Here is a 23418-nt window from a genome sequence, read left to right as displayed (position 1 = left end):
ATGCATAGTGTAACTTAAGTTACACTGCTATCTTAACGTTAGCAAGCTAAGCATCTGCATAGCGCGACCTGTGTAACGTTAAGTAACTTGTGTTCGGCGGGGAAAGACCGTTCCATTTGTAACACAACTTCAAAGACAAACTTTTGTTGTTCCAGGAGAGATAATTAGCACTAACTTGAGGCCTGAGCTAGTATTATGGTCTCGTGGTTCGTTTATTTTATAGAATTGACCGTGCCTTGGGAGGATTCAGTGGAGGAGGCAGCCAACGTAAACAAAGGGTAAGAGTATTCCTTTTCTTCTCTATTGTTGCCGTTTCATGTGTGATATTGGTATGATATGGACATTTTATTTTTGACATAGGATAACATAGGGAGGTTCGGCTTGTGGATATCAGAGCATGGGGGGGGGGGGGTTCTGGGACATTGGAACTAACTGTTGAGCCTTCCTGAGGTGTCGTGGGCCTAACTTGACGAAACACCAGTGAGGGGAGGTGCTGGCTCTCACTACCTATGTATTCACACATTAGATTGTGGGGGCCATTGGGGGCCATGTGGTAGGGTACGTAGCATTGGCATTGTTAATACCTGGAGCTCTCATTCTAACCATTTCCTTCTGCACCCACACCCCTTACCATAAACCGGGTTTATATCCTACTGCCTAATCAACATTATCTGGCCATCCTCAGTAAATACTATCAAACTCCTCTGACCTCATCCGCGCACACACACACACACACACACACACACAGCCTTATAGCAGACTTAATGATTTTAGAATATTTCATCTAATGAAGTTAAATGTTTTTTTATCATCAACTATCCAGCAGTGTTAATTTCATCAGCTATTTTTAATTTTAGTTTTAGTCTTAGTCATGTCTCAAATGCTGTTTTTCGTTTATCATATTTAGTCACCTTTATCTATATTTCATTTAGTCAAGTTTTAGTCAACTACAGGTCTGAGCATTTTCGTTTTCTTTTTTTGTTTAGTTTCGATTTAGTCTTTTTTGTTTAGTCTCGCCACTCAGTTACAGCCTCATAAGTTGGCGTGAGCTTTTTCGGAAAAAAAAAGCTAACGTTAGTGCTAGCTGGTTAGACTCATGTAAGCTATTTAATGTGTTCTATTGTCGTGGATCAACATAATGTAGCGATCCGTCATGCAGTAATGTAGGGAAGAAAGAGTTTCCTTTTCTGTATGGTGCTTTATTTCCAGCTCAATATGGGGTTTTACAGGTTGATACTTCCCTTCTCATACACAACACAGCTACCTGCTAATACGCTAGCTTCAGAACAACAACATCCCGTCCATGAATGAATGAATGAATGAAAACTTTATTTAACAGATTGCAGAATGGGTACAATACAGTACGGCTCAATACATACAATTGTTAAGGGGATGCAGACCTGAGAAAGACGTTTGTCTTGTTTCCATCAGGGTCCCCCATTTTCAATTCATATAGACATATATGACATACATGACATACAGATAGTCAGTACTGCTACATCTATACATTTATGACATACCAGATTTGCAAATACAGTACTGTTTGTGATACAGAAGGAGTCAAGAAAAGGGAGTATATACATTTGACGTAGAAACTGTACATTGGAGGAGGTTGGGTGGGGGGGGTTGGGTACATTGGGATATTGACAACCATACTGGGTAATTTACATTGGAGGTGGTTGGGGGGGGGGGGGGCGGGGGGCACACTGTATAAACAAGTAACACTGTACATTGAGGGGGGGGGGGAGGAGACACTGTACAAACAAACACAATTGTACATTGAACTATTGACAAAACCATACTAGGTAAATGACTGTACATTGGAGGGGGTTGGGTTAGGATATTTACAGGGGCCAGTGTTGAATTGCAGTCTCCCGTAGGTGTCCCTTGAGAGAGGTTTTGAAAGTGGGTAGTGATCCACATTCCTTTACAGCTTTGGGTAGGGCGTTCCACATTGATGTGGCATAATTGCGAAACGTGTTTAGTCCCTTATTTGAGCCGAATCTGGGTTTAACATGATTTGTGGAGCTCCCTCTGGTGTTGTGATCGTGGTATTCACTGACCTTTGGGAAGTATTTTGACATGTACATGGGTACCTTGGTCGTGTAGTGTATCTTGTAGACCAGGCCCATTGCAAGTTGTTGTACTCTGTCGTCTACTCTAAGCCATCCTAGGTTGTCAAAGTGGGCAGGGGTGAGGTGGGTTCTAGGAGTAAGGTCAAGCAGTAGTCTGACCAGTTTGTTTTGAGATGTTTGTAATTTTGTTTTTAGCGCCTTTGAGGTGCTTTGGTACCATGAGGTGCAAGCATAGTCGTAGTACCCCTGAATGAGTGCTCCTGCCAGAGTCTTCAGGGTGTTCTTGTTTACCAGAGAGGAGATCCGGTACAAGAATCGAGTTCGTTGGTTGACTTTTTTTATTACATTGGATGCCATTTTGTCACAGGAGAGATTAGCCTCTAGGATGGAACCCAGGTAGGTAATTTCATCTTTCCTTGTGACAATATTGTCACCCACTGTAACTGAGAAGCCGTCGGTCTTGCTGAGTTTGTTATTTGAACCGAAGAGAATGGACTCTGTTTTGCCCATGTGTAATGATAGTTTGTTATCAGCGAGCCATATGCAGATTCTGCCTAGTTCCGAGCTGAGGGTTTTTTCAACCTGTAACTTGTTCTTGTCAGAGACCAGCAGGGCTGAGTCGTCCGCAAACAGGAACAAGTTGCAGTCACAAGCTGACGACATGTCATTTGCATAAATTAGGAACAGTAGCGGTCCTAGTATGCTTCCTTGTGGAACACCACAGCTCACTGTGAGGGGGGGGGATAGGGTACCGTTTACCTCCACCATCTGTTCCCTCCCCTCAAGGTAGGATTGCATCCAGCTCACTGATAGACTATCAAAACCAATTGCTTTTAGCTTGTCAATCAGAATGGAGTGATTGACCGTGTCAAAGGCCTTTTGTAGGTCCAGCATGACCATGCCGCAGTATTTGCCTGCGTCCACCTCTTGTTTGATGTGGTCATTCAAATAGAGAAGGCATGTGTCAGTGGAGTGGGATGTTCTGAAGCCAGATTGGAATTCGTAGATTAGATTTTTTTCCGCTAGGTACTTTTCGACCTGTTCGTAGACTATTTTTTCCATGACTTTCGAGATGGAGGTGAGAATAGAAACAGGGCGGTAGTTGCCTGGGTCTAATTTGCTGCCCTTTTTGTGCAGAGGGGTCACCCTCGCAATTTTGAAGTCCTTGGGGACGTGTCCCTGTTTTATGGAGAGGTTTATTATGTGTGTGATGATTGGTGTGATGGCGGCTGCTGAGTCTCTGAGGAATTTGGAGGGGATGTTGTCATGGCCAGTGGCCTTGTTAGGTTGGAGGGCGCTCAGTTTATTGAGTACCTCATCTGTTGTTACCATTTCCAGCTTGAAGTCGTCCTTGCGGACCCCTAGGTTTTTGTAGTAAGCTACTATGTGTTCTACCCCATAAAGCCCTGAGTGGGAGGGTAGTTTGTTTACCAGTGTTGTGGCTATGTTTGTGAAGAAAATGTTTAAGTAATTGGCTACATCCAGCTTGTCTGTGATGAGCGTGTTGTCAGTTTTTATGTTTATGTTTGAGAATCTGGTTTTAAGTTTTTTACTGCATCCTAGTTGATTATTGAGTAATTTCCAAAGTTCACGTGGTTTGTTTTTGTTTTCCTCAGTTTTGTCATTGATGAAATTCTTTTTTGCAGTTTTGATCATGGAGTTTACGTCGTTTCTTAGTCTGTTTCTTTCTAGTTTGAGTTCAGTCACGTGGGCTTGGAGTTCACTGCTCGTGCTTTTAGTAAGCTTTGACTGACTTTTACGAAACTCAGAGCATTTTTTGTCTCTGGTTTTCATAGCGGCCAGTATTTCGGAGTGCATCCACGGCTCAGCGCGATTTTTTACCCTGGTGGTTCTTAGGGGGGCCATGTCGTTTAGTATTGCTGAGAATTTGGTTTTGAAACCAAGCCATGTTTCGTCAACCAGTGTACCATTGAGTTCATCTGACCAGTCCAGACTCTCCAGTTCAAGGTTGAAGGCCTCGCTAGAGTAGGTTTTGAGGTCTCTAGATGTGACTGTTTTGTGGCAGCCAGCCTTTTGTTTTAGTTTTTTTCGGGTACAGAATATCATATAATGATCACTTAACCCACATGCTATAACCCCTTTATTTGAGATCTTGGACTTGTCGGAGGTCAGAATGAGGTCAATGGTAGTCTGAGTTGATTCACATACACGTGTGGGTTGGGTGATTAGCTGGCTGAGGCCATGCAGATCACAAAACCTACTGAAGGCCTTGAAGACGGGTGCATCTTTTCGTTGCATATCCGTGTTCCAGTCTCCAATAAGAATTTTGTCTACATCCTCAACTCCAGCTAAACACCCATCCAGTGTATCATAAAAGCCACTATGATCTGGCGGCCTGTAGACTGTGCCAACCAGTAGGGATTTCGCCCTTTCGAATAGGATTTCCACCCATACAGTTTCAATTGATTTATGATTCAGGTCATTTCTGTTGATGAATTTGGTGTCCTTGTGTATGTACATACAGACACCACCTCCATGTTTGTTCCTATCATTCCTGATTATTGAGTAGTTCTCAATCTCTATCTCTGGATCTTTTACAGAATCGTCGAGCTTAGTTTCTGAGAAGCACAGTATGTTTGCCTTACCATTTATGAATATTTGTTTGATTTCATCCAATTTGTTTTTTAAGCTGTTAATGTTAATGTGAAAAATGTTCAGTCCATTGGCGTTGGTTATTTCATTGATGTTGGCAGGTTCGAAGTATTGTCCGTTTGTGATCTGTTCCTCTGTGTTGTTGTGGGTGGGAAGGGGGGAGGGGGGGGTCGGGTCCCGCGCCGTGCTGGAACAACAAAGAAGGGGGGAGGGGGGGGTCGGGTCCCGCGCCGTGCTGGAACAACAAAGGACTCGTTCCTGGTTGTTTTCGTTGTTAGCTCTGCTAGCTAGCCGGCTATCGGGCGTCGAGATGTTTACATCCCGCGTCGAGATGGTCGTCATGGTTTCGACCCTCGGTTCACCTCCTCTCGTCACTGCCTCACGTGTGCTCGTCTGCTGTGGCGTCATTGGGGGAGCTTCGCCGCCCGCGCTGTGGATGTAGCCACAGGTTGCGTTGTTGATGCTGTTGGTCGCGATGGGAACCTCCATCGCTTCTTGCTGTAGTCTCTGGTTCCGTGTCATTACGGGACCAGGGTTCTGATGTATGTCACCCGACATGAGCAGATATAATAAAAACATTGATCTCTTATTACACTTGCCTGCCGGGGGTAATTTCTTTCGTTCCGGATTTGCAGTAAGTACTGCGTGGATCGCCGTGGCTCCGAAGGCTGGATGTTTCCTCTCCGTGCCCGTTAACAAGTAGAAGTCGCAATGGGACTGTTGATTTACGTTTTCGCTACCCTCCACTTCTGTCTGGAGTTGCTGCTTGAGTTGTGAATTCAGGTACAAATCCATAATCCACAGGAGGGAAAGTAGAAAATGCGCAAAGTACTTTTTTGTTGTTGCTCTGTTGCGTTGGCTGTTGCGTTGGTTACGGGAGCTACGTAAAATGCGACCGTCCATGTTGAAGCCGGATGTCTTTTTCTCCCGGGTGGAAACAACACCGCCAGCATAACAGTGGTGCCCCTAAGACCATACAACTAGAGCGACACACAAAACCCCAGAACATTACAATAATTCACCCACAGAACAATGTGTTGGGGATAAGGGTTCCGCAGACAATTGTGACCACGCATGGCAGTATCTGCCACTACTCAGCCGGCTGTATTTCTGTATTTTTTTACAATTTTGAATGTATGTTTACTATAAAAGCGAACAGTTATAATATCTATAATAGTAACAATTCTTTGTTTAAAAAAGGCTGTTTCAGTGTGATTTAGTCCATTGCATGGGGGCGTAATTAAATTTGCATGTGAATCAAGACAAGCGCTTTCGTTGGCATTGGGGGAGTGAGAGGGCGACGCCCATACACACACACATGGGCCTCTGTTGATACACTTTCCATGGGATTAATGAACGTGTCTCGAGTCGTCACGATGGATGCACTCAACAAGTTATCTGGATCAGGAAGAGCAATTGATGAATCGGATCTAATGAACGAGTACATATTAGACTTTGTTAATCGAGTCGACCCAGTCTCTGCACCGGTGAGCTCCTCAGATGACGAAGATTCTGATGAAGACTTGGATTTTGGTCCGATACTGCCGTGCGCAGCTGAGCCTGAAGGGGATTTCGAGGAGGACGATTCGATTCACAGCGGGACCGTCACACCGGGCTATTCAACGGAATTAACGATCAGATCGGTCGAAGATAATATGGCTGTTTTAACGGTGGACAGTGACATCAATGAAGAATTGGAAAAAATAAAAAGGTATGATTGCAAATGCTATCAAGGGCGAAAAGAGAATTCCAAACGGCAGGCATTGTCGTGTACAACGAAACTGTCGGAAAAATGTATATACAAAAGCAGGCTGGACATGGCCTCATTGACACCTAAAGAGAGGGACATGTGTCTGCTATCGGTTATACAAACATGCATCAATGATTCCGAAGTCACGCAAAACACCAAGAGAGTAAACGCCATTCGCAAAGCTTCACGGACAACATACATATTTCATGACACTGTGGTCTGTCGTGGAACATTCTGCTTTCTTTATGGGTAAGTTGACGTACTTATTTTATGTTTGTGTGTGGTAGTGTGGGTGTATGACTGATCCCTGGCCAGTCTGAGTGTGTATCATCATAGAGAATAACCTGTAGTCGCTCATGCCATTATAGCTCCAGTACAGTAGGCTACAGTGTAACAATAACATTATCATTAGCTCTAGGAGGGATATGAGGACTGTGTGTATGTGTAACTAGGAGGGATAATATGAGGACTGTGTATGTGTAACTAGGAGGGATAATATGAGGACTGTGTATGTGTAACTAGGAGGGATAATATGAGGACTGTGTATGTGTAACTAGGAGGGATATGAGGACTGTGTGTGTTGTTTATTTACCTTCCTGTGATTTAGACAGTATTCTATATTCATATTTCAAATTTAATAACCAGTATGACTGATCCCTGGCCAGTCTGAGTGTGTATCATCATAGAGAATAACCTGTAGGCTGAACCTAACAGTCTCTCATGCCATTATAGCTCCAGTACAGTAGGCTACAGTGTAAAAATAATATTATCATTAACTCTAGGAGGGATATGAAATATGAGGACTGTGTGTATGTGTAACTAGGAGGGATATGAGGACTGTATGTGTAACTAGGAGGGATATGAGGACTGTATGTGTAACTAGGAGGGATATGAGGACTGTGTGTAACTAGGAGGGATATGAGGACTGTGTGTATGTGTAACTAGGAGGGATATGACATATGAGGACTGTGTGTATGTGTAACTAGGAGGGATATGACATGAGGACTGTGTATGTGTAACTAGGAGGGAGGACTGTGTGTATGTGTAACTAGGAGGGATATGAGGACTGTGTGTATGTGTAACTAGGAGGGATAATATGAGGACTGTGTGTATGTGTAACTAGGAGGGATAATATGAGGACTGTGTATGTGTAACTAGGAGGGATATGAGGACTGTGTGTGTTGTTTATTTACCTTCCTGTGATTTAGACAGTATTCTATATTCATATTTCAAATTTAATAACCAGTATGACTGATCCCTGGCCAGTCTGAGTGTGTATCATCATAGAGAATAACCTGTAGGCTGAACCTAACAGTCTCTCATGCCATTATAGCTCCAGTACAGTAGGCTACAGTGTAAAAATAATATTATCATTAACTCTAGGAGGGATATGACATATGAGGACTGTGTGTATGTGTAACTAGGAGGGATATGAGGACTGTATGTGTAACTAGGAGGGATATGAGGACTGTATGTGTAACTAGGAGGGATATGAGGACTGTGTGTAACTAGGAGGGATATGAGGACTGTATGTGTAACTAGGAGGGATATGAGGACTGTGTGTAACTAGGAGGGATATGAGGACTGTGTGTATGTGTAACTAGGAGGGATATGACATATGAGGACTGTGTGTATGTGTAACTAGGAGGGATATGACATGAGGACTGTGTATGTGTAACTAGGAGGGAGGACTGTGTGTATGTGTAACTAGGAGGGATATGAGGACTGTGTGTATGTGTAACTAGGAGGGATATGAGGACTGTGTGTAACTAGGAGGGATATGAGGACTGTGTGATTATAGTTAGTGCTCTCACCACTATGTAACTATGATTATAGTTAGTGCTCTCACCAGTATATCACTATGATTATAGTTATCTACTGTATAATGTCATGTAGGGTAGGTTATCTAGGTTATCAGCTGCACTGTTGAGCTATATAATGCTGTATGTATAATGACAATAAAGACTCTAAATATTCTATTCCATTTCATTTTAATTAGTGTTTCAAGTTTCAAGTTTCTTTAATAGTTGTCATACAGAAGTACAGAATACTTTTGTACAAAATGCTTCTTACTGTTGCGCTCCAGAGACTGTGCATGACAAGATAAGTATGAAATAAAAACATAGTAAAAATTAGAAGAAAAAAAGAGGTCACAGTGTTCAGTTTAGACATATGTACAATGTTCGTAGACGTAGTTACCATACAATATACAATACTGTGCAGTGTACTAATATACAATACTATATAGTGCAAGGCATAAATGGACGAGGTGCAGTTTAGGTACAATTCACAGTAGGTGTACGAGTTGTAGTGCAAATCCTTTATCAATAAATATAAAGTGTAAGTGTGTTTGTGTGATCTAAAGTGTGGAGAGTGGGTGCTGCAGTGTGTTGTTTGTTTGAGTGAGTGTGTGTGTGCGTGTGGGTGTGTGTGCTGTGTGCATTTGATGGTTGTTGCATAGTGATTATTGTTCGTTTAGCGATTATTGTTCGTTTAGCAGCCTGATGGCCTGGGGATAGAAGCTCCTTCTGAGTCTTTCTGTGCTCGCCATAAGACTCCGGTATCGCTTGCCTGACGGCAGCAGTTCAAAGAGGCAGTTGTTCGGGTGGCTCGAGTCCTTAATAATTCTCTTAGCCTTCCCCTTGCACCGCTTGTTGTAAATGTTCTGGAGGGTGGGAAGCCCCCCTCTAATTGTGCGTTCGGCTGAACGTGTCACTCTTTGTAGTCTGCTACGGTCTTGTGCAGTGCTATTCCCAAACCAGGAGGTGATGTTGCCGGTCAGGATGCTCTCTATTGTACATGAGTAGAAGTTCCTAAGGATCTTCTGACTGACTTGGAACTTCCTTAGGCGCCTGAGGAAGTAGAGGCGTTGTCGTGCCTTCTTCACAACACTGTCAATGTGTGTGGTCCATGTCAAGTCCTCGGATATGTGGGCTCCGAGGTACTTGAAACGGTTCACTCTCTCAACTGGTGCCCCGTCGATGCTGAGGGGGCTGTAGTGGTGGGACTCGATTAAACATTTTAATCAAATTAATTAGAGACTTTATAGTTAATTAATCGAAATTAATCACATTTTAATCGCATATTTGATGCGAAAAGCAACATTTTTCAATTCAAATAAATTTTGGTATACGAGTGAATCAATGAATATACATTATGATTATACATACATTTAAGCAGCAAAATCCTGTATTAGCTACTACACAGACCAATGCAATTTTTCTTTTTTTTTAGATTTATTTTTTAGCGTTTATCACTTTATTTCTACTGGGCAGTCCAGTAGAGAGAGAGAGAGAGAGAGAGAGAGAGGAGGAATGGGAGACAGAGTGGGGGGAAGACATTTGGCAAATAACGACGGGTTCGGGAATCGAACCCGGGTCGCCCATGCCGTGGTTCGCCACTGGGGCGGCCCGATCAATGCAATTTTTAACAAAGTGCAGCAATTTTAGGAATAATATATATAGCGCAAATTACCTTTTGTAAACTCAAGCACTTTCGAGGTAAAAGTAAAACGCAGTACTTTCAAGTACATTCCAGAACAGTTGACCATTTGGGAAAAAAAACTCTTGATTGATCTCAATTTCTTTTATTTAAATGTTTTCTTTTTAACAAACCAGACAACAAACAACGAGAACAAAGAGAACAAAGAGAAAAAGTAATTTGCGATTTATTATACGTTATGGTTATACTTAGGGCCCTTTCTCACTCACGTTTGGAGATCGAATCACTGATCCCGAGAACGGGGGGGGGGAGTGTTCTCACTCACCCCTTTTGCGATGCGAAACAGCGCCGATTCGTTTCACCCCCCCCCGGGGGCGTGACACACACAACGTCGTTACTGTCATGCTTGCTTGAATTTTGGGCAGATAACACCACACACAGCAACAACTGGAGAATACCCACAAAAACGATATTTATGGGCAATTTGAGAGTTCAGACCTCAACCAAAAACAAGTGGATGAAAACATGAAGTTATTGTTATAAGGACCCCAGTCCAAGCTACAACAGTCTGCATTCCCTTAACAATTGTTTGTATTGAGCCGTATTGTATTGTACCCATATGCAATATGTTAAATAAAGTTTACATCCATTCATTGTGCTAGCATTACCGATTCGGCGATTGCATGAGCAGCTGGCTAACGTTAGCTATCAGACGGACCCTGCTAGCTCAGAGCTCCTCTTTCAATCTTAACAAGCATTAAACAAATGGCCCAGTCATCTATTCACCGTTGTTTAATACACACGGTGTTGTCTCTAATGTTATCTAGCTACTGATGGCTCCCGATATCATCAGTTTGGTGCTGGCTAACTAGCGTGAGCTAACGTTAGCTTCTAGCCACAATGCTATACTGTTATAATGGCATCTTCCATTCACGTTAGCATGCAGCTAACAATGTCGCTAACAAAAGTCACCGATCTTTTTTGAGACTAAACTATCCGCTCTTGGTGGTCACTTGTGTTGATGTTAGTTTTGTTTCATCAACAAATGACAGGCAGAACACACAGTGAATGTATCCGTTTTGTTTATTGCACGTTCTTTGCTGAAAAGAAAGTGCTACAGGCTATACTAGACTAGGCTAAGCTAACTAGCGTTAACCGTTAGCTTAGCGTTAGCCCTGGGAAACGCTCAAAAGCGAACTCTACAACACCATCCATTCGTGATAAAATGGGGTGGGTTATATTGACAAGGCTTGACAACAGAGGTTCAAATATAACTTCATATTTATTGCTTATTTATTCATTTTATATCAGCATTCAGTCTCCAGCGCCATGTTAACACTTCCTGTGTTTACATTTTCGAACGTGACATCATCACCTACGGCAAGCGTACACGCTCAAAAAGGCAAACCGTAAACAGAACCCGGAACGAAACAAGACTGCAGTGTGTACGCAAACTAGAGGGGGGAGAGGGGGGGAGTTCGCATCAGATCTCAGAATGGACTAGAACGAAATGGAATGGAACCGAATAGGTGAGTGAGAAAGGGCCCTTATAGCACATGCATGAGTCTGGTCTCCTTTTTTTATCCACTTTTTCTCCTCCTGTTTTTCTGTGTTTTTCTCCCATCCCAATTTAGTCATGCCAATTCCCGCCTCCCCTTCCTGGTCGTTGCTCGCATGTGCCCCCCACTGGTCGGTCTAGGGAGGGTTGAAGAATCTATCGCATGTCCCCTCCGATACATGCGGAGTCAGCCAGCCACTTTTTTTCACCTGCCAGCGCAGACTCTCATTGGTGAGGTGTAACGCGTGGGAGGTCACACTACCCTCACCATCTCCCTCCCTCGCTGTGCAGGCGCCCTGACCGACCTGTAGGAGTCGCTGTTTACAATGACCAGAATACCACCCCACCGGCTTCCACCCGCTGACTCTGCCAATTGAGCCAGTATGACGGCCGGCCAAGCTTTTCGCATCAAATATTGATATGTGATTAATTTAGATTAATTAACTATAAAGTCTCGAATTCATACGATTAACATTTTTTATTGAGTCCCACCACTAAGTAAAATGAAATAGAATAGAATATTTAGAGTCTTTATTGTCATTATACAGACAGCATTATATAGCTCAACAGTGCAGCTGATGTCTCCATAGCTATAATATAGAATATAGATATAGCTCTACAAACAAGGTGACGCACTCCTATCTTTAAAGCGTGGCATAGCTACAACGGGACCCGGCTAATGGCTGGTGCTGAATGAGTTAATAAACATTAATATTTGTAGTTGTCTACAGTCTGGTTAAGATGTGGGGACTGACCCTGCTGTTGATCATGGAGGCTTCTCACACAGCTTATAGTGAATATGGAGTCTTTGGTATCAGCCTCCTCCAGGCCTTGAAGCTGCTCTCCCTCCTGACTGGTCCAGGTTTCCTCCTGTTCCTCTTTAATCTGTGAGGGCTCTGGGTCCTCCTGGTCCAGACCGGGGCCCCCCTCCTGCTGCTCAGGGGGAACCTCCTTACAGACTGACAGCTGTGGGGGGTCTGGAGGGAAGAACAGATAATTGAAGAACATAAACGGTCAACCAGAATTATCTTTGCTAGTCCGATGCCACACTGTATGTAAGTGCTGTATTTCTCTCAACTCATACTATGCACCACCTAGCATACATCAGTGACTATCACAACCATTATTAATGGTAAAGCTATCACAAATGCTCCACATAGATTCCCTTTATAACTTTATAAGCGTACATGGTAGAAACATGGGGTTTTGATTAGTGTTTTACTACAGTTCTAATGTATCCAGTAAACCCTCCAATGTACAGTCCCCCCCCCCCACCCCACATACCCAACCTCCTCCAATGTACAGTTTCTTCCCCCTCAAATGTATATACTCTCTTTTTAGACTATTTTTGTACTCAAACACTAAACAGTACTGTATATTTGTAGATCTGGTATGTCATAAATGTCTACATGTAACAGTACTGTCTATCTGTATGTCATGTATGTCATATATGTTATGATGAAGTGAAAATGGGGGACCCTGATATAAACAAGACGAAAGTCTTTCTCTGGTCTGCATCCCCTTAACAATTGTGTGTATTGAGGTGTACACTGTATTGTACCCAGGGAACAAAATAACTGCACGCCATTCGCCAAATGCGTGTAGATTTACCGTCTGGCGGCTAAAAATAATTGTCTGCCCGCCAGCTGGCGTGTAGTTCATATCGATACTCTTATTTTGAAAATCCTGTGCGGGTCTCATTGCCGCCCCAAGCGCAGCTCCAGTCATAATATCTTTTGTTTTTGATCCACTTTTTCTCCCATTTTTTCTATATTTTCTCCCATCCCAATTTCGTATCATCCAATTCAACCCTCCCCTGTCACGAACGCTGTTTCTTGCCTCCCACAAGCCGGCTGCAATGTGGACTAAGTCATACATAGCACAAGTCCCCTCCGGTACTTGAGGTAACAGCAGTCGCATCTTTTCACCTGCGCAGCTCGACCTCTCAGTGTCGAGGAGTAACGCGTGGGAGGCTCACGCTGCCCCCGACACTTCCTGATTCTACTGCGCAGGCGCACCAACCGACTTGTAGGAGTCGCTTGTTCACAACGTTCGATCCCCACCCTTCAGTTTTCCCTCCCCGTAATACGGCCAATGTGTATTACTGCGGACGACCAGCCAAACTGAAAAACAATGTGGAGAGCTGGATTCGAACACGCGAATCCTAGCGTCTCCACACTGGTGGCGAGTGCCTTAGACCACTACACCACCTAGCCGCCCCTCCAGTCATAATATCTGAGCTCCGGCAGCTAGCAACGTTCAGGTTCATATGATACTCTTATTTTGAAAAACCCTCTAGCAACTCCGCAAGTCATATGATATCCGCTCACTCCGTGTTGGTGTTTCACTTTCTTGAAAACAGAGCAGCAGCGTCAACACAGCAGCGTTAACACAGCAGTGCGCCTACAGACGCGAAATAAGTCTGTGATGTTTTTTTTCTTCTCACAACGAGTCCAATGCAGCTACATGCTTTGCACCGTCGCCATTCCTTTATGCCCACATCGCCCGAAATGAACGTTTATGTACCAATCACTACAACGTTAACGTAAGCTAACAAGCTAATCCTGATGATCAGACGAGGCAGAGCCACAGTGAACAGCACTGAGGAAAGGGAAATGGGGGGGGGGGGGGCACTCTCCCCTTCCCTGTGTGTGTGTGTGTGCGTGCGTGCATTTGGAAAGACGACAGAGTCACTAGTCAGGACTCAGGACAGGAGTATATTATAGTAAACTGAGGATTACTGAGGATGGACAGATAATGTTGATATTCAAATATTAAAAAAGTTTCGAGAGGAGTGGAAGTTTGAAGACAGACTCTTATGATGCAGGGGTGGTGAGTTGAAACACAGTGCGTGTGTGTGTCCCAACCCCACTTCTATGTTTCAATAAATTATTTGCATTTAAAACTATTAACGCTGACTCATTCCTTCAGTCCACTCAAAATTATGCTAATATTCCTTATGTTGTTTATGAAATTAATTGAAAATAGCATATGAGAGTATTATATGTAATAATAACACATGGCGATATAATAAAAAGCTATTTATAATTTTTGGCTAGTAAAAGATCTGCCCGGCTGGTACTTTTAAAAATCTACCAGCCAAATGGCTGGTAAGTCAAAAAGTTAAGTTTGTTCCCTGGAAGCAGGTAACGCACAGCACCGTTAAATATCAGAAACTAGCAGCGGGTGTTTTACTCACATATAATCCTTTCGCCAAATATCAATAAAATAGGTTTGATTGATTGAGTGACAATTTTATTAACAGATTGCAGAATGGGTACAATCAGGGAACAAACTTAACTGTGTATGTGTAACTAGGAGGGAGGACTGTGTGTATGTGTAACTAGGAGGGATATGAGGACTGTGTGTATGTGTAACTAGGAGGGATATGAGGACTGTGTGTAACTAGGAGGGATATGAGGACTGTGTGATTATAGTTAGTGCTCTCACCACTATGTAACTATGATTATAGTTAGTGCTCTCACCAGTATATCACTATGATTATAGTTATCTACTGTATAATGTCATGTAGGGTAGGTTATCTAGGTTATCAGCTGCACTGTTGAGCTATATAATGCTGTATGTATAATGACAATAAAGACTCTAAATATTCTATTCTATTTCATTTTAATTAGTGGTGGGACTCGATTAAACATTTTAATCGAATTAATTAGAGACTTTATAGTTAATTAATCGAAATTAATCACATTTTAATCGCATATTTGATGCGAAAAGCAAAGATTTTCAATTCAAATAAATTTTGGTATACGAGTGAATCAATGAATATACATTATGATTATACATACATTTAAGCAGCAAAATGCTGTATTAGCTACTACACAGACCAATGCAATTTTCTTTTTTTTTAGATTTTTTTTTTTAGCGTTTATCACTTTATTTCTACTGGGCAGTCCAGTAGAGAGAGAGAGAGAGAGAGAGAGGAGGAATGGGAGACAGAGTGGGGGGAAGACATTTGGCAAATAACGACGGGTTCGGGAATCGAACCCGGGTCGGCCATGCCGTGGTTCGCCACTGGGGCGGCCCGATCAATGCAATTTTTAACAAAGTGCAGCAATTTTAGGAATACTATATATATATAGCGCAAAGGACCTTTTGTAAACTCAAGCACTTTCGAGGTAAAAGTAAAACGCAGTACTTTCAAGTACATTCCAGAACAGTTGACCATTTGGGGAAAAAAACTCTTGATTGATCTCAATTTCTTTTATTTAAATGTTTTCTTTTTAACAAACCAGACAACAAACAACGAGAACAAAGAGAAAAAGTAATTTGCGATTTATTATACGTTATACTTATAGCACATGCATGAGTCTGGTCTCCTTTTTTTATCCACTTTTTCTCCTCCTGTTTTTCTGTGTTTTTCTCCCATCCCAATTTAGTCATGCCAATTCCCGCCTCCCCTTCCTGGTCGTTGCTCGCATGTGCCCCCCACTGGTCGGTCTAGGGAGGGTTGAAGAATCTATCGCATGTCCCCTCCGATACATGCGGAGTCAGCCAGCCACTTTTTTTCACCTGCCAGCGCAGACTCTCATTGGTGAGGTGTAACGCGTGGGAGGTCACACTACCCTCACCATCTCCCTCCCTCGCTGTGCTGGCGCCCTGACCGACCTGTAGGAGTCGCTGTTTACAATGACCAGAATACCACCCCACCGGCTTCCACCCGCTGACTGCCAATTGAGCCAGTATGACGGCCGGCCAAGCTTTTCGCATCAAATATTGATATGTGATTAATTTAGATTAATTAACTATAAAGTCTTGAATTCATTCGATTAACATTTTTTATTGAGTCCCACCACTAATTAAAATGAAATAGAATAGAATATTTAGAGTCTTTATTGTCATTATACAGACAGCATTATATAGCTCAACAGTGCAGCTGATGTCGCCATAGCTATAATATAGAATATAGATATAGCTCTACAAACAAGGTGACGCACTCCTATCTTTAAAGCGTGGCATAGCTACAACGGGACCCGGCTAATGGCTGGTGCTGAATGAGTTAATAAACATTAATATTTGTAGTTGTCTACAGTTTGGTTAAGATGTGGGGACTGACCCTGCTGTTGATCATGGAGGCTTCTCACACAGCTTATAGTGAATATGGAGTCTTTGGTATCAGCCTCCTCCAGGCCTTGAAGCTGCTCTCCCTCCTGACTGGTCCAGGTTTCCTCCTGTTCTTCTTTAATCTGTGAGGGCTCTGGGTCCTCCTGGTCCAGACCGGGGCCCCCCTCCTGCTGCTCAGGGGGAACCTCCTTACAGACTGACAGCTGTGGGGGGTCTGGAGGGAAGAACAGATAATTGAAGAACATAAACGGTCAACCAGAATTATCTTTGCTAGTCCGATGCCACACTGTATGTAAGTGCTGTATTTCTCTCAACTCATACTATGCACCACCTAGCAATGCATACATCAGTGACTATCACGACCATTATTAATGGTAAAGCTATCACAAATGCTCCACATAGATTCCCTTTATAACTTTATAAGCGTACATGGTAGAAACATGGGGTTTTGATTAGTGTTTTACTACAGTTCTAATGTATCCAGTAAACCCTCCAATGTACAGTCCCCCCCCCCCCACCCCACATACCCAACCTCCTCCAATGTACAGTTTCTTCCCCCTCAAATGTATATACTCTCTTTTTAGACTATTTTTGTACTCATAAACACTAAACAGTACTGTATATTTGTAGATCTGGTATGTCATAAATGTCTACATGTAACAGTACTGTCTATCTGTATGTCATGTATGTCATATATGTTATGATGAAGTGAAAATGGGGGACCCTGATATAAACAAGACGAAAGTCTTTCTCTGGTCCGCATCCCCTTAACAATTGAGTGTATTGAGGTGTACACTGTATTGTACCCAGGGAACAAAATAACTGCACGCCATTCGCCAAATGCGTGTAGATTTACCGTTTGGCGGCTAAAAATAATTGTCTGCCCGCCAGCTGGCGTGTAGTTCATATCGATACTCTTATTTTGAAAATCCTGTGCGGGTCTCATTGCCGCCCTAAGCGCAGCTCCAGTCATAATATCTGAGCTCCGGCAGCTAGCAACGTTCAGGTTCATATGATACTCTTATTTTGAAAAACCCTCTAGCAACTCCGCAAGTCATATGATATCCGCCCACTCCGTGTTGGTGTTTCACTTTCTTGAAAACAGAGCAGCAGCGTCAACACAGCAGCGTTAACACAGCAGTGAGCCTACAGACGCAAAATAAGTCTGTGATGTTTTTTTTCTTCTCACAACGAGTCCAATGCAGCTACATGCTTTGCACCGTCGCCATTCCTTTATGCCCACATCGCCCGAAATGAACGTTTATGTAGGGGTGGACGGTATGGTCTAAAATTTATATCACGGTATAATTTGAAGCATAGACGGTAACGGTATATATCACGGTATCAGTGTTTCCGTTAGAATAATCTTTTTTGCCTGATAGGCAGGCTATATAAAGAATGACATCCTCAAGGCATGTAGATTTATAATATTTTAACTTAAAACTAGGTTACTTTTGCGTATAACTCATTATATTCCAAATAAAATAAGTCCCGAGTCCGTGCTGCTCCCATTGCAAACAGCGGGCTGGATGCTGGATTTTGCTAGAAGCATATGTAGCTGCAGAGCCGCAGAGCCAGCGGCGCTTTCAGGTCTGGTCACAGCTTTCAGCTGTTGGGTGGGGGGGCGCTGTTGAGCGGGCCTGTGAGACCTGAAAGCGCCGCTGGCTCTGCGGCTCTGCAGCTGCATGCTATTCGCAAATCCACTGCTGCCGCCGTCCTCCCGTCCTCTCGTTATCATAACACTACACGCATATCATAATGTTTACAGCAAACTGTAGTTGATCACCAGGTATGTTTTATTAACGTAGAATAATTCATATAAGAAAAACGATAGGGACATCTCTTACCTTTCTCCACTGGTTAAAAATGCCAGGAACTGAAATTGAAACTTGCTGTGCGCCGCGGTGATGCGTTTATTATGAAATGACAATTGCGTGTTGACAAGCCCACTGCGCGAAGCCTCCTAAATAACTTTTTCCAGTTTGCACATATCTATTATCTATGACTAATTCTATCTATTTTTAGGGGCAAATGCGATTGAAATAGTCACGCTGTGGTTACATGACGTCATTGCTATTTTAGAGCTGCACTACCGGTTACACGGTATAGTCAAAATCCATACCGTAGAGCAAATTAATACCGTTTATACCGTATACCGCTTATACCGTCCACCCCTACGTTTATGTACCAATCACTACAGCGTTAACGTAAGCTAAAATAGCATATGAGAGTATTATATGTAATAATAACACATGGCAATATACTAAAAAGCTATTTATAATTTTTGGCTAGTAAAAAATCTGCCCAGCTGGTACTTTTAAAATCTACCAGCCAAATGGCTGGTAAGTCAAAAAGTTACGTTTGTTCCCTGGAAGCAGGTAACGCACAGCACCGTTAAATATCAGAAACTAGCAGCGGGTGTTTTACTCACATATAATCCTTTCGCCAAATATCAATAAAATAGGTTTGATTGATTGAGTGACAATTTTATTAACAGATTGCAGAATGGGTACAATCAGGGAACAAACTTAACTTTTTGACTTACCAGCCATTTGGCTGGTAGATTTTTAAAAGTACCAGCCGGGCAGATTTTTTACTAGCCAAAAATTATAAATAGCTTTTTAGTATATCGCCATGTGTTATTATTACATATAATACTCTCATATGCTATTTTCAATTAATATCATAAACAACATAAGGAATATTGGCATAATTTTGAGTGGACTGAAGGAATGAGTCAGCGTTAATAGTTTTAAATGCAAATAATTTATTGAAACATAGAAGTGGGGTCGGGACACACACACACTGTGTTTCAACTCACCGCCCCTGCATCATATTGTAGTCTGTCTTCAAACTTCCACTCCTCTCGAAACTTTTTTTATATTTGAATATCAACATTATCTGTCCATCCTCAGTAATCCTCAGTTTACTATAATATACTCCTGTCCTGAGTCCTGACTAGTGACTCCGTCGTCTTTCCAAACGCACGCACACACACACAGGGAAGGGGAGAGTGCCCCCCCCCCCCCCCATTTCCCTTTCCTCAGTGCTGTTCACTGTGGCTCTGCCTCGTCTGATCATCAGGATTAGCTTGTTAGCTTACGTTAACGTTGTAGTGATTGGTACATAAACGTTCATTTCGGGCGATGTGGGCATAAAGGAATGGCGACGGTGCAAAGCATGTAGCTGCATTGGACTCGTGAGAAGAAAAAAAACATCACAGACTTATTTCGCGTCTGTAGGCGCACTGCTGTGTTAGCGCTTCTGTGTTGACGCTGCTGCTCTGTTTTCAAGAAAGTGAAACACCAACACGGAGTGGGCGGATATCATATGACTCGCGGAGTTGCTAGAGGGTTTTTCAAAATAAGAGTATCATATGAACCTGAACGTTGCTAGCTGCCGGAGCCCAGATATTATGACTGGAGCTGCGCTTGCGGCAATGAGACCCGCACAGGATTTTCAAAATAAGAGTATCGATATGAACTACACAGCAGCTGGCGGGCAGACTATTATTTTTATCCGCCAGACGGTAAATCTACACGCATTTGGCGAATGGCGTGCAGTTATTTTGTTCCCTGCCCGCAGACATATAATGTTTAATAAAAGTTCCCGCAGTACTGGCCAACCCGTGGACATATATAATGTTTAATAAAAGTTTGCGCAGTACTGGCCAACCCCCGGACATATAGAATGTTTAATAAAAGTCCAGCGGTACTGGCCATCAGTCAAGGGATAACGTTAAACACAGAAGATGGAAAACAGACAGACTGACCAACGGGGAACTGCATCCAACCCTAGTACAACCCTCGAGTATAAGTTACTAGTAAGGACACATTAAATCACAGAGGTGTAATGTCACTATTGAAACTGTATACAGTGGTTAGCTTCTAGTTAGCGTTTTAGCTATAGCTGCTTGCTAGCTAACGTTAGCCCCGTGTGCGCGTGTGCTCAAAGAAAGCCAGCCCCATGTTAGCTAGGTGTAGCTGTCATGACTATAATGTTTCCAAAAAAGCACCGGACTATGACGTAAGGTTAGACATTTTATTTCATGCTCAAAAGCCCCTGGCTTGCACATTGCAGTCACGAAAGGGACTAGGTCAACCAGTGCACAACAGCACACCAACCCAACTGACGTTACCACAACACATGACAGTACTTCACAGCACTGTCGTAAGACCACCGTGCTGTCTTAAAGGAACACCGACCCAGATACATACACAACATTGACGCGGCTTGACAACCGAGGTTCAAAGTTAACTTGATTGATTGATTGAAAACTTTATTAACAGATTGCAGAATGGGTACAATACAGTACGGCTCAATACACACAATTGTTAAGGGAATTCAGACCAGAGAAAGACTTTCATCTTGTTTACATCAGGGTCCCCCATTTTCAATTCATCATAACATATGACATACAGATAGACAGTACTGCTACATCTATACACTTCACAACATACTTCGTTTTTTTTCTTTCACTGCCCAACCCAGTCCAACCCAGCATCTTTCACTGCCCAGTTCAGCCCAACCCAGTCCAGAATAGATCCCTCTTTCATGTTAATATGTTTTATGCTAATATTGTGAAGAGTAGAGACACTGTTATTAATGTTTTATGCTAATAAATATTTTAAAGAGTAGAGAGACGGTGTGATTATTACTATGATTGAAAATCAATTTAGACGAAGACATACAAAGAAGTAATTATCACAATTAGGGATTTTTTTTGGCTGGTAAAAAATCTGTTTGGTTGGTAAAAAAAATCTGATACTCGCCAGTTGGCTGGTAAGCCAAAAAGTTAGTTTCCTCCCCTGTTGACAAGCTAAAAGCAATTGGTTTTGATAGTTTATCAGTGAGCTGGATGCAATCCTACCTTGAGGGGAGAGAACAGATGGTGGAGGTAAACGGTACTCTATCCCCCCCACTCACAGTGAGCTGTGGTGTTCCACAAGGAAGCATACTAGGACCGCTACTGTTCCTAATTTATGCAAATGACATGTCGTCAGCTTGTGACAGCAACTTGTTCTTGTTCACGGATGACTCAGCCCTGCTGGTCTCTGACAAGAACAAGTTACAGGTTGTAAAAACCCTCAGCTCAGAACTCGGCAGAATCTGCACCTGGCTCGCTGATAACAAACTATCATTACACCTGGGTAAAACAGAGTCCATTCTCTTCGGATCAAATAACAAACTCAGCAAGACCGACGGCTTCTCAGTTACAGTGGGTGACAATATTGTCACAACAAGGAAAGATGAAATTACATACCTAGGTTCCATCCTAGCTCAGCAAATCTTTCTTGTGACAAAATGGCATCCAAGGTAATAAAAAAAAGTCAACCAACGAACTAGATTCTTGTACCGGATCTCCTCTCTGGTAAACAAGAATACCCGGAAGACTCTGGCAGGAGCACTCCTTCAAGGGTACTACGACTATGCTTGCACCTCATGGTACCAAAGCACCTCAAAGGCGCTAAAAACAAGATTACAAACATCACAAAACAAACTGGTCAGACTTCTACTTGACCTTACCCCTAGAACCCACCTCACCCCTGCCCACTTTGACTACCTAGGATGGCTTAGAGTAGACGACAGAGTACAGCAACTTGCAATGGGCCTGGTCTACAAGATACACTACACAACCAAGGCACCCATGTACATGTCAAAATACTTCCCAAAGGTCAGTGAATACCACGACCACAACACCAGAGGAAGCGCAACAAATCATGTTAAACCCAGATTCGGCTCAAACAAGGGACTAAACACGTTTTGCAATTATGCCACATCAATGTGGAACGCCCTACCCAAAGCTGTAAAGGAATGTGAATCCCTACCCACATTCAAAACCGCTCTTAAAGAGCACCTACAGGAGGCTGCAATTCGAAACTGGCCACCGTAAATGTCCATACCCCCCCACCCCCTCCTAATAGTCAGTCTCCTCCCCACATTATCTCCCCACCGCGAATGTATAATTCTCTCCCACCCACCCCCTCCTAATGTACAGTCCCCTCCACATTATTATACTGTCAGGGTCTATGGGTAACAGTACTGTATATTTGCATATCGTCACAGATGTAACAGTACTATATACCTGTATGTCATGTATGTCCCTATGCCATAAATGTCATGATGTCATATATGTTGTGTATGTCATAAATGTCACTATGAATTGAAAATGGGGGACCCTGATGTAAACAAGACAAACGTCTTTCTCTGGTCTGCATACCCTTAACAATTGTGTGTATTGAGCCGTACTGTATTGTACCCAGATTCTGCAATCTGTTAAATAAAGTTCATTCATTGTTTTACTACAGTTCTTGTATTGATATTTGGCGAAAGGATACATATGCGAGTAAAACACCCGTTGCTAGTTTCTGATATTTAACGGTGCTGTGCGTTACCTGCTTCGTTCCGCCATAACCTGTAAAATCATCTGCAAAACAGATAGAAAACACAAACCTGCTCTTTGTAACTTTATATCTTGGGTTTCAGAAGGATGTCCAGCAGCTTGTTTTGACGCTCGGTCTGCCATTTTGACCGGGAATCCTTCTCCTAATTCATCGTTAATCATATTTTCAATGATATCCTCAACAGCTGTTTTAGTCGCTCTTTAACAAGAGCCTCCATCTGTTCTATTTGAGACATTTCTAAATGTGAAATTAAAACTCCATTCCTTCCTGATGCTCTAGCTCGCCCTACCTCGCCTCGCCTCGGCCTTTCTCACTTCCTGTATTTTGTCACGTGGGCAACACAAGGTGCGTCATTGGCGGGTTTACTCCTCCTATCCACAGGCAAGGAAACTATATAAGGAAGAGTCATTAGGCTTGGTCGAGATGGATTTCGGTTTGCCTCAACTAGTAGACGAGAGGCGTCTCTACAAATCGTAGCTCCAGTTCTGCAGACCC

The 23418-nt window shown here is 42.8% G+C and overlaps 1 protein-coding gene across 1 annotated transcript in view; it reads right to left on the bottom strand.

Moving 5' to 3' along the window:
* Positions 1–23222, bottom strand: part of LOC311223755 (uncharacterized protein) — a gene marked incomplete at its 3' end in the record, with an annotated part of 34537 nt that extends 11315 nt beyond the window's left edge. The window contains exons 1-3 of the mRNA XM_084308524.1: positions 22973–23222; positions 16512–16733; positions 12193–12414 (exon numbers count right to left, since the gene is read on the bottom strand). Coding sequence (XP_084164650.1) covers positions 12193–12414; positions 16512–16733; positions 22973–23084 — 556 coding nt within the window. The 5' untranslated portion in view covers positions 23085–23222. The remainder of the gene's footprint in view (positions 1–12192; positions 12415–16511; positions 16734–22972) is intronic.
* Positions 23223–23418: the final 196 nt, after the last annotated feature.

This window comes from Notolepis coatsorum (assembly GCF_963971535.1).
Source record: "Notolepis coatsorum genome assembly, chromosome: 2".
NCBI classification, from domain to species: domain Eukaryota; kingdom Metazoa; phylum Chordata; class Actinopteri; order Aulopiformes; family Paralepididae; genus Notolepis; species Notolepis coatsorum.
This window is presented reverse-complemented; position numbering and strand designations above follow the sequence as displayed.